At 40.7% G+C, this 13304-nt stretch overlaps 1 protein-coding gene across 1 annotated transcript in view; it reads left to right on the forward strand.

The window, feature by feature from the left end:
• Positions 1-1134: 1134 nt before the first annotated feature.
• Positions 1135-13304, forward strand: part of LOC126456273 (G-protein coupled receptor GRL101-like) — a 568827-nt gene continuing 556657 nt past the window's right edge. The window contains exons 1-2 of the mRNA XM_050092025.1: positions 1135-1270; positions 10210-10413. Coding sequence (XP_049947982.1) covers positions 1135-1270; positions 10210-10413 — 340 coding nt within the window. The remainder of the gene's footprint in view (positions 1271-10209; positions 10414-13304) is intronic.

Genomic DNA, 13304 nt, shown 5'->3' on the forward strand with positions numbered 1-13304 from the left:
GACGTCACCTATGTCTTCAAAAATGATTCAAATGGCTTTGAGCACTATGGGACTTAACATCTGAGGTCATCATTCCCCTAGAACTTAGAACTACTTAAGCCCAACTAACCTAAGGACATCACACACAGCCATGCCCGAGGCAGGATTCGAACATGCGACCTTCGCTGTCGCGCGGTTCCAGACTGAAGCGCCTAGAACCACTCGGCTACAACGGCCGTCACCTATGTCTTCAAAACTGCTTAATACCCCATTAGGATCGAAGAAGACAAATACTGAACGGTAGTCAGTTAGGTTTTATAGCATTTCCCACGAAGAAAATTTCATTTCCTTCGCCTTTCATTGCTTCCGGAATATAGGCTACAATAGTTCGATAACATTAAAATCTAACAGTTTTAGTAGCTAACTGTGACCTGTTAATTAATGAGCATCGAATATTTTCAACCATGTGAAACATTATTATCTCCAAAAATGCAGTTTATTACTGTGAAAACTGCCAGCACCATTCACTAACGGTTTCATACGTGTGTCACAATATAATCTGAACATAGCTTTACGGAACTTCCACTGCGTTCCTCAATTGGATTTTAAACTTAGCCCACTGTTCTCCGTACGAGATCAGGTACTGCAATTGTGAATAACTTAGATGTAAACTCGCCAGATGACATTACTTGTTTGCCATTTGGCTAAAATACGATTTTTGGCCATTGTGTAACATTAACCTCCGTCTTGCAGTCGTTTGCCTTCACGAATTTTACTGTACAACCTCTAGGCCATATATTTATTTTATAAATATATAAACAAGTTCCGGAAATCATTTGCTTGTACTAGAATGTTTATAACGCTGTTCAAAATTCGGTATGACAGCGGAGGTGAAAGGAATCGGTGTAACAGTCACATTGTTGGTTACACCCATTGTAATTACAGACTCCAGGATCTCTGTAATATAGATCGCCAACTAATTCCACATTTCAAGCTTAAAGTCCTAAGTGGCCCTCCTTTGTAGTGGTGAGAACCTAATAGTTCGAGGTAATCTTACTATTTGCATAACATTTGAGATGTTTCAAATGCTCTAGCAGGATATGGCTCAATTCAGGATTGTGTTTGCACATAATGTCTCGGGAGTGTAGCGCGACGATGGATACAATCCAGCTTCCAAGCAGTATTATCACATTCGGGCCACGTTCTGTCTGGAGTCGTCCAGATAAAGCAAATGAGAAGTTGCGTCCTTTGGTAACACCTGGGCTATTGAAGACAGACGGCACCAATACTGGTATGCAGGTCTAAAATGGCAAATCCATCAATCAAATACTCGCCTGTAAAATGAAATAAAAATAAAGAGCTATGAAATCAGTCTAAGTTTTCACTAAAACGTATAAATGATAAATGTAAGAAACGAAAGATTTTTGAAAAATAATGGTTATCTCACACCTGCATTTGTCACTTTATTATGTCACTTTATTAGACATTTCATCTTCAGGTATCTATATACAAGGAAAAGACCAAAGGAAGTCACAATTACTGATAACAAAAACATTCTTAACATAGGAATCACCATTCACAGTCAATTGACTACATACATTGTGACATCATAATCAGATGTATAACAATTTCTATCCAGTATCAGGCATCATGTCGCAAACCAACTTGTCCATTTAAATATAAATCATGAGCACTTATAGCACACAACAAATCCGTGGCGAAGCACACCCAAAGTCTGAGGTGACATGTGATCTTCAGTCGTGAACGTATCGTCAAAGATGGAAAACTGGTGACGAAATATACAACACGAGAACACAGAGCAACCTATAATTGATATTTTAGGTACCAACTTGACGTATGGTATCTTACTATCTTTGACTCAATCACAAAACCAAAGAGAGTAGGTGAAAGCATGAAGACATCGCTGTAGCTACATAGTGAGTGTCAAATAATTTTGTCAAATCATATAGTATTTCGATATGGTCCACTGTCATAGTAGATAACATCGTTGTATTAAAAAATGTTTAGGAGGAATGGACACGCCCTCTAATCAAACTACTAACAAACTCTGCTAAACACCTTACAAAATATATTTCATTCATTTATTATGTGAAATACAACATTCCTAAAGTTTCTGGGAATTGAGGACAATACACCAATTCTGTTCTAGGTGCCTTAATCAGAACTGTCCTTTTCTTATGTTACATAACACCAGTAAAGATTTTAAAAATATGTAGTGATTACTGTCAGTTCGAATTCATACGTATGTACCATATAAAGATGTAACACTGTCAGCTAAGATCTTACTGTATAAAAAAATACACTCACACAACGTGCGTTCCAATAGTACGGGAAAATTTTAGTCATCATTATCTAAAGCTTCATTAGCTGAAGCAATTTAGCACCTAGTGTTTAAACTGGCGTCAGAATAGCAATATTTAATGATATCAACAAGTATTCCAGCATTCATCAGAATATAATTCAGTCTTACGTCCACCTTAAAGTATCTTGCTTACTTCATCAAACATGTATGTAGAAAGTAGACCATTCCTAATCCAATAGTGAACATAAGTGACCTAAAATTAAAATTATGAGGAATGTAAACTGATTAACCATCAATAGAAACTAAACGGAGCGCACATTCTAAGAATGTACGAACATTGCAATCGTTCTGTTATTCTATTAGTCAAAAGTTCTACTATGAAAAATGAGCATATGGTGACAATAACACACGATAAATGTGTCACACCACCTACATCTTTTTATTCTTAGTATAAGCAATAACACTACAAGTTGTTGTGCCGCTCTTCCATTGCACTCAGAGAACCCATACATTATGTAGTATCGCCTAACTGCTCTGTTCTCCAGAAAAGCTTGTGAGCAGTTACTGCCGTGTGTCACTGTTAACGCATAACTAAGAGTGCCGGAAAACAAATACAGAACCAATCAGTAATGAATACAGACCTGAGGGCAAAAAGTTAATGAGGACAGGTACCATGAGCGAATTGAAACAAGACACTCAGTGCACACCACCGACATTTGCGCAGTTGTGCACTATCTCCCGTGCAATACAGACATAAAGCTGCGATGAGAAACCAGATGAAATGCAATACCTCTATAACAAACTGCTGGATACCGTGGGTCCCTTATCTCAAAATAATCACGAAGTATCCCTGAACAACCTCTGAAAGGTTGGCAGTAGACTTCTGGTTCACCCTCCACATATATTTATTTTTATTCAAATTGTACCACCATGACAAATAAACATTCCTGCAAAATTGATCTACAGTGAAGTGAAACTACTAATATTCCTAGGGTTGTTCTAGAAAAGAACGTCCATCCTACGTACACTTGTAAGTCCTTGTAGCTAAATATTTAACGGTAAGGAAGCAAAATTTTGGAACGCCCTTCGAGTAGTATAAGCAGACGACAGATACAGTAATCCCATTATTGTTAAGTGTAAGAACAACGCAATACAGAATAGTGTGAAATATTCTACAACTGTAACTTTACAGCCTTTCGCAACAGTTATCAAGTTGCGCTGACCCAGTTCTGTTATGAATTCTGATGAACGCCAGTTGCAGCAGCAGCCTAAACTTTAGTACGCCATTAATGTTTGAAACATAGCGCTATTGAAGTCCTCGAAAAATGTGTAGGAATATTTAACGACTCTACGAGTATTTATTGCAAAATATCGAACATAATCAGGAAACATACAAGTATGAATTGAGAACTTAGACAATAGCTCAAATATTATTCCATTCCATAGATGTAAAATCAGTTATATTTTACACTAAATAGAGAATATACTAACAGCAAAAATAAATTAAAGAGTAACTATTTCTTTTCTTACGGCGTATTTAGTATTTCGGATAGTCTTCATAACTGCAGTAAGCCGCAAGGTAGATTTATTGTAGAATATTTACATACTTTTTTACAGTAATGGCGTGATACTGCGCGAGAGAGAAGTCGATAATAATATGTTATCAAGGTGAAAACCGTCAAGGTGGTGAAGTTTGTTCTTACAGTTCACGGCTGTGTTCATCCTTAGCTACAATTTCCTGGTCTTCCTTCAGTGGATCAGAATATCCATTCGTATTTCATAAATACATAAAACGAAAAGAGACAGAGCGAGAAGAGAAAGAGAGCAACATATATTGAAATTTTGCATCCTTTTCTTTTCGTTCACTTCAGAAATTTTTCGTCCGGGTTAATACAGTAGAGGAAACACGTAAGGTGTCTACAAAATTAAATGTTATCAGAAAATAAAGTTACAACATTAGATATTGTAAACAATATGTCTCAAATGCTGAATCTCACTCCACATCCTAGTATTTGTTAACAAGTACTAATTTGCTCTGTTCATATAACCGCAGTACTACATCTTTATTCAATTTACACTAACATTCTCCCACCTATCCTGAAGACTGGAAACCCACAATCATCTTACGATTACCATCAACATCTTACCACAATACAAGCATGTACCCGGTGTATTAAAGCCCTGTAATAGATTGTTCACGATCAACAGAATGAATTCTTTTACAGACACGGATTATACTACAGACATCAATCCGGATTTCGTAAACACAGTAGCACAAATAACGCACGTATAAAGATGTTAAGAGATATATGCATGTACTGCAGTCACATCGTGATTGGCCACAGAACACACAAGCACATCCTTCATTATAACACAGTCATACAAGAATAGTCTGCCAATATTATTATAAAGGCACTGTTGACTCGAACTATGCCACACACAACGATGACATCACAATATTGGCACTACTAGACTTCAGCAAAGGCTTTGGTATGGTCAACTTCACGTAATGTTCAAAAAATTTTCTCATAGTACACTTAAATGATTTTCAGGCTACTTGAGAAGCAGCAGCAGCGTGTTGCCCCTGGGAATAAGAAATCCTCCTGGTAGCATGTCTCAAAAGACCTAATAGAATTGTTTCTCGGTCACTCATTGTTCTCCTTGTATGTTAATATCATGTCATCAGTTCAGTCTCCTTGTAAGTAATAAATCAATGCCTACGACCTTCACACCTATGTAAATGAGAGACCTGAAGATACCGATACTCCTGTCGCCCAGAGTAATGACAATCGGCCTTCAGTACCCAGACTGGCGCAAAATCTTTTACCTAAAATAATTGCGAAGAAGTGCGAAGTGATTTCAGTATCCCGTCAGAAAGTAATTATGTCATAGTTCACCGAAAAAATGCCTCCTATTCTTTTCGACGGCATCCGAATATCGTAACATAAAATGGCGAAAAACCGGGGTTAACTTGTACGAGGCCTTCAACTTGGCAGATAATGCCGACGCTTGGCGCTGAAGGACTCCGCTTGCCTCTATACCCTCCAATCCATTTCCCATCCGGTCACCCTAATTTAGGTTTTCCATTATCTCCCTAAATAGCTTCAGGTAAATGCTGAATGAATTCTTTTGAAAAGGGAACCGCCGATGTTCTCCCTCCCTCCCTCCTATTCGTAATCTGAGCTAATCTTCCATCTGCCCTCTTCGTTCTGCTAAGCCCCCTTATTGCAATGTAATAATACTCCCCAGAAAAAGCGAAAAGTCTAGACGGTTGACTATAACTACTCAAGAATGCTTGTCTGCGTTAGATTTGAATATTTGTCTATTTGACTACACCAGTACCTGATCTGAACTATCAGGATGGGTGTAGAAAGACGAATTACGCAAGTACCACACTTCTTCATTCACAAGAATAGGATGAAATTTTTTGTAGAATTCTAACGATCTTTTTGTTTGGTGGGAAAGTAAAATCACTTGTCACTTCTTCCAATTTAGTTTGAAATCCAGGTTTTGCGCTCTTCGGACCTTTGTAAATAGATGTCATTCATATGCCCTGCGGTGGTATTAATATATTGAGGTTCGCCATCTCTCACTAATCAGATTTTACTCTAGCTGGTGTTTCTAAACATAAAATGAAGGTAAATGACATCAGCGTTGATTAGAATTCTTTTCTGCGGTGACAGTGAGCCAAATTAATAGCCAACAAACGAAAAGATTCTTTCGCTTATCCCGATAGGAGATCGACGCCTTCTGCCGACACACAGTACTTGGTACGTGAACCTAATCTATATTAAGATGTAAAGGATATACAGTTTTTACATTCTAACTAAGAGTTCTACACTGACTTAGTTGGTGTTGAGAAAATCGTGAATACACCAGTAATAAACAGCATCAAATAAATATATACGTTGGCTATTTGTGTAATTTCCGAAGGTCCCTTAAAGTGCTCGTTACACAAAATTTTTTTCGGCGTGTCTTGTTGACACTTCTTGATTGGAATACTTCAACATATGATCCCTCTATCGCAGAGTTTTTTAAGGGTGACATTATCACTTGCATAGCGCGAGCAGTGCTAAGGACGGAGGAAGCCACTGTGTTTATATATATCGCAACGTTTGTGTCTGGTGTTTTAGATGTGTACCGAATATGTGTAGACTGATATTACAGCGTTTGCTTCTCCTGCATAGCTACTATTTGGAATATGTTTGACGGGTGTATTTCATGTTATATCAGCCTTTGCACAATACAGAAAATTGAGAAGCAGTGTGCTCTTACTAATTAATTATTTATCTCCTAATTGAAGGGTCCTCTCACAATGATGTAGGATTTATTACCACAACAGAAAAACGAAAAGCCTAATTTGGTGTTACTTCGTCTTTCCCAGATGTATATTAATGCTCCGCGCGCAGCACGGGCTGTGCATGGCTATTTTTGGTGATATTTGTTTAATAATGGCCGTTGGGATTGGAATTAAATAGTTTCATTATGAAATTCAATTAAGAAATACTGTCTACAAAGGAAAAATATTCTCATCCATATAGATGCTAAGAGTTTTCACTAATTTTTGATAGCTGACCTCAGTCTTTACTAACAAATGTTTCTGCCCCAGTGTGGGAGTAAAAAGGAAGCTAATAAATTACTGTCCAACGCTGAATTCTGGAGTATCTGTTTCTTCAAGGCAAATGTTAATCACGTGACAGGAATTGTGGTTTCGTCCGAAGCGAAAAGTCCAAGGTTACAGCTGGTACCTGAACACTGCAGCGCAAGCCAACGAAACTCGCTGCCAGCCGCAGCCATGAGTGAACGTTATCGGCGAATGCACCCCTCGACATGTTCCGTAGATAGCCACTGCTGGAAGTCTACTTAAGGTCAGAACACAGCGTTGCTCGCCCCATACTGTGATCGTCGATTAAAACTGCAGAAGCCATTCAAGTAGCAATAGTCTTGTAGAAACTGCTCGACCTCCTCCTGAAGTAAATAAAGGCTTTCTACAATACGCAGAACAAATTATATTATTGCTGCAATCTGGTCTATTAATAAATGAATTTTAGTTGCCCTTTTCCCAGCGTTTAACGTAGGATAAACAAAAAACCGTCGTCATCGTTTTTAATAATAATTCTAGCAGTAGGCGACGAAATGTCAACCAGGAAAGTATTCCTTGGACCATGAAGAAACGTCTAAATCAGTTATCATCAAGAATTTAAATGTTCACATTTTGTTTCTCTTCTTCCATCTTTTTGTACGGTTCCGTACTTCATTCAATGAAAACGGGTCCTTACAGTATCACTTTGTTGTCCGTCTGTTAAGATCCCTTTTTCTCAGGAAGAGCTAGAGATATGAAATTGATATTTATGCCAAATATTCAAGTGTACAGTCCCTTGGCGGCGTAAAAAATTGAAGCTTCTAAGGCAATGCGATCAAAAGATACGGCCATCACTCAAGACTCGAAAACTCATTCTCCGAAACTTGTAGATAAACTGTCTATGTACGAGGGCGTACTGGGAAGTATTGCCTACCAATTTTTTATTCTATTCACAGTATCTGTTGATGTACACTACTGGCCATTGAAATTGCTACACTACGAAGATCACGTGCTACAGAGGCGAAATTTAACCGACAAGAAGAAGATGCTGTGATATGCAAATGATTAGCATTTCAGAGCATTCACACAAGGTTGGGGCCGGTGGCGACACCTACAACGTGCTGGCATGAGGTAAGTTACCAACAGATTTCTCATACACAAGCAGCAGTTGGCCGGCGTTGCCTGGTGAAACGTTGTTGTCATGCCTCGTGTAAGGAGGAGAAATGCGTACCATCACGTTTCCGACTTTGATAAAGGTCGGATTGTAGCCTACCGCGATTGCGGTTTATCGTATTGCGACATTGCTGCTCGCGTTGGTCGAGATCCAATGACTGTTAACAGAATATGGAATCGGTGAGTCCAGGAGGGTAATACGGAACGCCATGATGGATCCCAACGACCTCGTAAGACTAGCAATCGAGATGACAGGCATCTTATCCGCACGGCTGTAACGGATCGTGCAGCCACGTTTCGATCCCTGAGTCAACAGATGGGGACGTTTGCAAAACAACAACCATCTGCACGAACAGTTCGACGACGTTTGCAGCAGCATGGACTATCAGCTCGGAGACCGTGGCTGCGGTTACCCTTGACGCTGCATCACAGACAGGAGCGCCTGCGATGGTGTACTCAACGACGAACCTGGGTGCACGAATGGCAAAACATCATTTTTTCGGATGTATCCAGGTTCAGTTTACAGCATCATCATGGTCGCATCCGTGTTTGGCGACATCGCGGTGAACGCACATTGGATGCGTGCATTCGTTACCGCCATACTGGCGTATCACCAGGCGTGATGGTATGGGGTGCCATTGGTTACACGTCTCGGTCAGCTCTTATTCGCACTGAAGGCACTTCATTCGATCCCTGCGAAACCCTACATTTCAGTAGGATAATGCACGACCGCATGTTGCAGGTGCTGTACGGGCCTTTCTGGATACAGAAATTGTTCGACTGCTGCCCTGGCCAGCACATTCTCCAGTTCTCTCACCAAGTGAAAACGTCTGCTCAATGGGGGCCGAGGAACTGGATCGTCACAATACGCCAGTCACTACTCTTGATGAAGTGTGGTATCGTGTTGAAGCTGCATGGGCAGCTGTACATGTACACGCCATCCAAGCTCTGTTTGACTCAATGCCCAGGCGTATCAAGGCCGATATTACGGCCAGAGGTGGTTGTTCTGGGTACTGATTTCTCAGGATCTATGCACCTAAATTGCGCGAAAATGTAACCACATATCAGTTATAGTATAATATATTTCTCCAGTGAATACCCGTTTATAATCTGCATTTCTTCTTGGTATAGCAATTTTAATGGCCAGTAGTGCATTACATGGTCAACTTTTACGCTTCGCTGACGCAAGTTGCAACCCGCTGCCACTAGAGGGCTCCAAATTGCAGTGTGTAACGTGGCGGTGTGTAACGTAAGTATGTCGGTTTCTGGGAAACAACGTGCAGTAATAGAGTTTCGAATTCGAATAGGTCGTTCGCCCATGGAGAATCCTCTCCTTCAGTGTGACAATTCCAGTCCACACATGAACTCTGCGATATCTGCAACAATCCGACGCCTTGGGTTCGATCATCCTCCGTACAGTCCCAACTTGTCCCCATCCGACTCCGGAGTGGCCGTGCGGTTCTGGGCGCTACAGTCTGGAGCCGACCGACCGCTACGGTCGCAGGTTCGAATCCTGCCTCGGGCATGGATGTGTGTGATGTCCTTAGGATAGTTAGGTTTAATTAGTTCTAAGTTCTAGGCAACTGATGACCCAGAAGTTAAGTCGCATAGTGCTCAGAGCCATTTCAACCATTTGAACCCATCCGACTTATTTGTTTTCAAAATTTATAGAAAACCTTCGAGGAGTTATCTTTCAGAGGTGAGGCTGTGCCTCCGTCAATAAAGTAAAACGTTCTACAGTGACGGTAACAAAAAACTGGACTCTCGTTAGATGTAGAATATTTATGAGGGGTGTTTTATTTAAAAGTTCTAAGAGTTTTCCCATAAAAAATTCGGAGGCGTCACGTAGTGCGCAATAAAGTGTGTGCGGAACCCTCAGAACGTGAGTCCTACTCGGAACTATCAGATTTTTATTTTCAGTGCATTTCATTGTTTTTTTCTTTTTCATAGTGTGACCTTCGACATTCAATGTTTGTTCTTCCAGATCCGTTTCCTGTCGCCCTAACGTGATGTGTTGAAGTTCATATTTTTAGGTATGAAGCTAGACATTATCTTCGATGCTCGTTTAAACTGGAAATTTTCTGCAGTTCCTCTAGACGTTCGATCACTGGACTTGCTCAGTACCGCAAGTGTTCGCAATTTGTGCTGGCAGGGGGTGACCACGGCAACGACAGCGCTGGCGGCGGAGGGCCGACGTGGTGGTCGTGCAACGCGACGTCGCCCGGCGAAGAGGGGCGCGCCCGGGAGGCGGCGGCCGTGTTCAGCTGCGGCGGCGGCTGGTGCGTGGCCGAGCGCGCTCTCTGCAACGGCGTCCCCGACTGCCCCGCGGGCGAGGACGAGAGCGTCCACCAGTGCGGTGAGTCCCGCCGCACGGCTTTTGCTCTCTGGTAGTCTCCTGTCACTCGGCTGGACTCATTTGTTAACACTAGTCCCTTTTTAATCCTGAATTACACGTTGACATAAGAGCAAATGTACAAACCAAACAAGTTCCAGCAGACAGAAAATTTGTAGACGGGACTTGAACAGGAGGTAAGACGATTAGGTATTTACGTCTCTACAGTTCTACCCCCACGCATGCCTCCACAACTTCACATTTGTTCCTTAGACATTTCCGCTTTGCAGCCTTGCGCTTTCTTTCAGTTTCACTCTTTAGGCGTCTGTGTTACTTTTTTCCTGATTCACTTATTAAATTCCCATATCTTCTTTCGTCAATCAAATTTAGTATCTCGTGTTTTATCCAATAATTACTTTTATCCAATAATTTCTCTGCGTCTTGACTTCTTGTCTCGATTTTTCTCTCTACCTTTAATATCTCTCCAAGCTAGACATTCATCTTATATTCTATTACATTCTCCTGTTTCCTTTCGGCATTGCCTATTATTCCCTTTGAAACTTTTAGCCAACCCAGAGCCCATCTTCTTCATTTCCTACCTTTCTGCAATTGGTATTAGCTTCTCGCATTCAGCTTCTCACTTTTGATAACTAAAAGCATGTGGTAAGAGTGTGCTTCTGCTCCTGGAAGTGGTTTACAATTTAAAACCTGGTTTCTAATTCTCTACCTTACCACTCCATAGTAAATAAGAGAACTTCAAATGGGTCCAGGTCTCTTCTACACACGTAACTTCTTTCATTATTCTTTAAACAAACATTTAAAAATCTTGATTTACCAAAACAGTATTATGTCATTTAATAAAACTACCTTTCAGTCAAAAAAATGGTTCAAATGGCTCTGAGCACTATGGGACTTAACATCTATGGTCATCAGTCCCCTAGAACTTAGAACTAGTTAAACCTAACTAACCTAAGGACATCACACAACACCCAGCCATCACGAGGCAGAGAAAATCCCTGACCCCGCCGGGAATCGAACCCGGGAACCCGGGCGTGGGAATCGAGAACGCTACCGCCCTTGCAGTCAAACGACAGACCATCATCAGGTTTCTTTTAGTCCTTCTGAAGTCTGTTTTCTAAAGCATTAATTTTTAAAAATATTTTAAATCTCTAAATCATGGTCTCCTTTAACAATGCTTTAACCAAATGTTTGAAAATACTTATATTACTTAATAAATAAGATTCCGCCACTTCCAACTCTTCGCTCTCATTTGAAACGAGTAATGCTGGGAGACAAGCAATACATAGCCGTTACTTAAATCCAACATATGTACCTGTCTCGAAGACGAGTTTCTGTATTGGGTATTAGCAGGTTTAGCGAAACGGACGAGAAGACTTCTGTTTCTAGCTGCTGCTGACGTTGGTCACCATGGGAAATATAGTAGTCTGTAATTTGTTCGCATTCAACAGAGCAATTTGAAAGCACATTCCACTCACATACATGTTATAGCATTTGTATTCTCTCAGACAACACACAGAAAAATAGTGCTTTACAGGATGGAACAAGCATTTTCCCTTAACGACATGCTGCGCCTCTGGAGATGTTACGAATCTTCCACACGACAAACATCAGATGATCTGCAGGTGTTTAATGTGTAACAACAACCGCTTTTGGTATTTCGTTCCTTATCTTTCACACTGACTGTAAATCAATGAGCTACGTAAGTCTATTGCTGTTCCTGATGTATATAAACGGTTTAGGAGACAATCTGAAGAGCCCTCTTTGAATGTTTGCAGATGATGCTGCAGTTTACCGTCTTCTGAAGTCACCAAAAGATCAAAACCAATTGCAAAATGATTTATAAACGATATCTGTTTGATGCTAAAAGTGGCAATTGACACTAAAAAATGAAAAACGTGAAGTCATGCACAAGCTGCCACCGTATGCCTGTCTACAAACATACAATTAGCCTCAAAAATAAACTTGGAGGAAATGGAACACCCCAAGCAGATGTATTACATGGACCTTTATTCTTCCGTGGCTGCAGGATTAATTTTACTCTGGACGTAGCTGATGGAAATTCTGGTTCTTTTTGGTTTACACTGGCTATCGTTCGTTGTGAAATTCAACATACTCCTCACTAATAGCAGCAAACGGACTATCTAGGATACGCTCCCCATCCACAATTTGATCAACAAATCAGTATCAAATGTATCACATTCCTCCACTCCCAATTTCTTGCTGAAGATAATGGGAGAAAGAAAATGAACCTAGATTTCGTCATCATCAAAGCCACCACAGACCGAACAGCAAGTCATTCGAAGGATACATAGAAGCCGGCCGGAGTGGTCGAGCGGTTCTAGGCGCTACGGTCTGGATCCGCGCGACCGCTACGGTCGCAGGTTCGAATACTGTCTCGGGCTTGGATGTGTGTGATGTCCTTAGGTTAGTTAGGTTTAACTAGTTCTCAGTTCTAGGGGACTGATGACCACAGCAGTTGAGTCTCAAAGTGCTCAGCGCCATTTGAACCATTTGATACATAGAAGTGACAGTGACGTTTTTAAGGAAACATCCCGGTTTTGATCTCCAGAGACGTATGTAAGAAAACAATTTAGATTGGCTTGCCGGAATTTGAATATCGATACTCCTAGAAAAGAGTTAGATATTCATTCTGGCTCATTATAGTGTAAAAGTGATAAGAGTTACTCACTTAATGGCGTACATGACAATTCTTATACCTTCTCTGAGGTACTGGTAAGATCCGACTTTTATTTTCTGTATCTTCTTCGTCTTCTCACGGTGCAATGAACAGCTAAGGTACATTCTGGAAGAGCTAAGGTGTTAGACAGCTTACGGTTACTGTACTCATGCTTATAACCCTTCTGGTTATTCTTTTAATTTGAACATTAGACATT

Source organism: Schistocerca serialis, chromosome 2 (genome assembly GCF_023864345.2).
Source record: "Schistocerca serialis cubense isolate TAMUIC-IGC-003099 chromosome 2, iqSchSeri2.2, whole genome shotgun sequence".
Lineage (NCBI taxonomy): Eukaryota > Metazoa > Arthropoda > Insecta > Orthoptera > Acrididae > Schistocerca > Schistocerca serialis.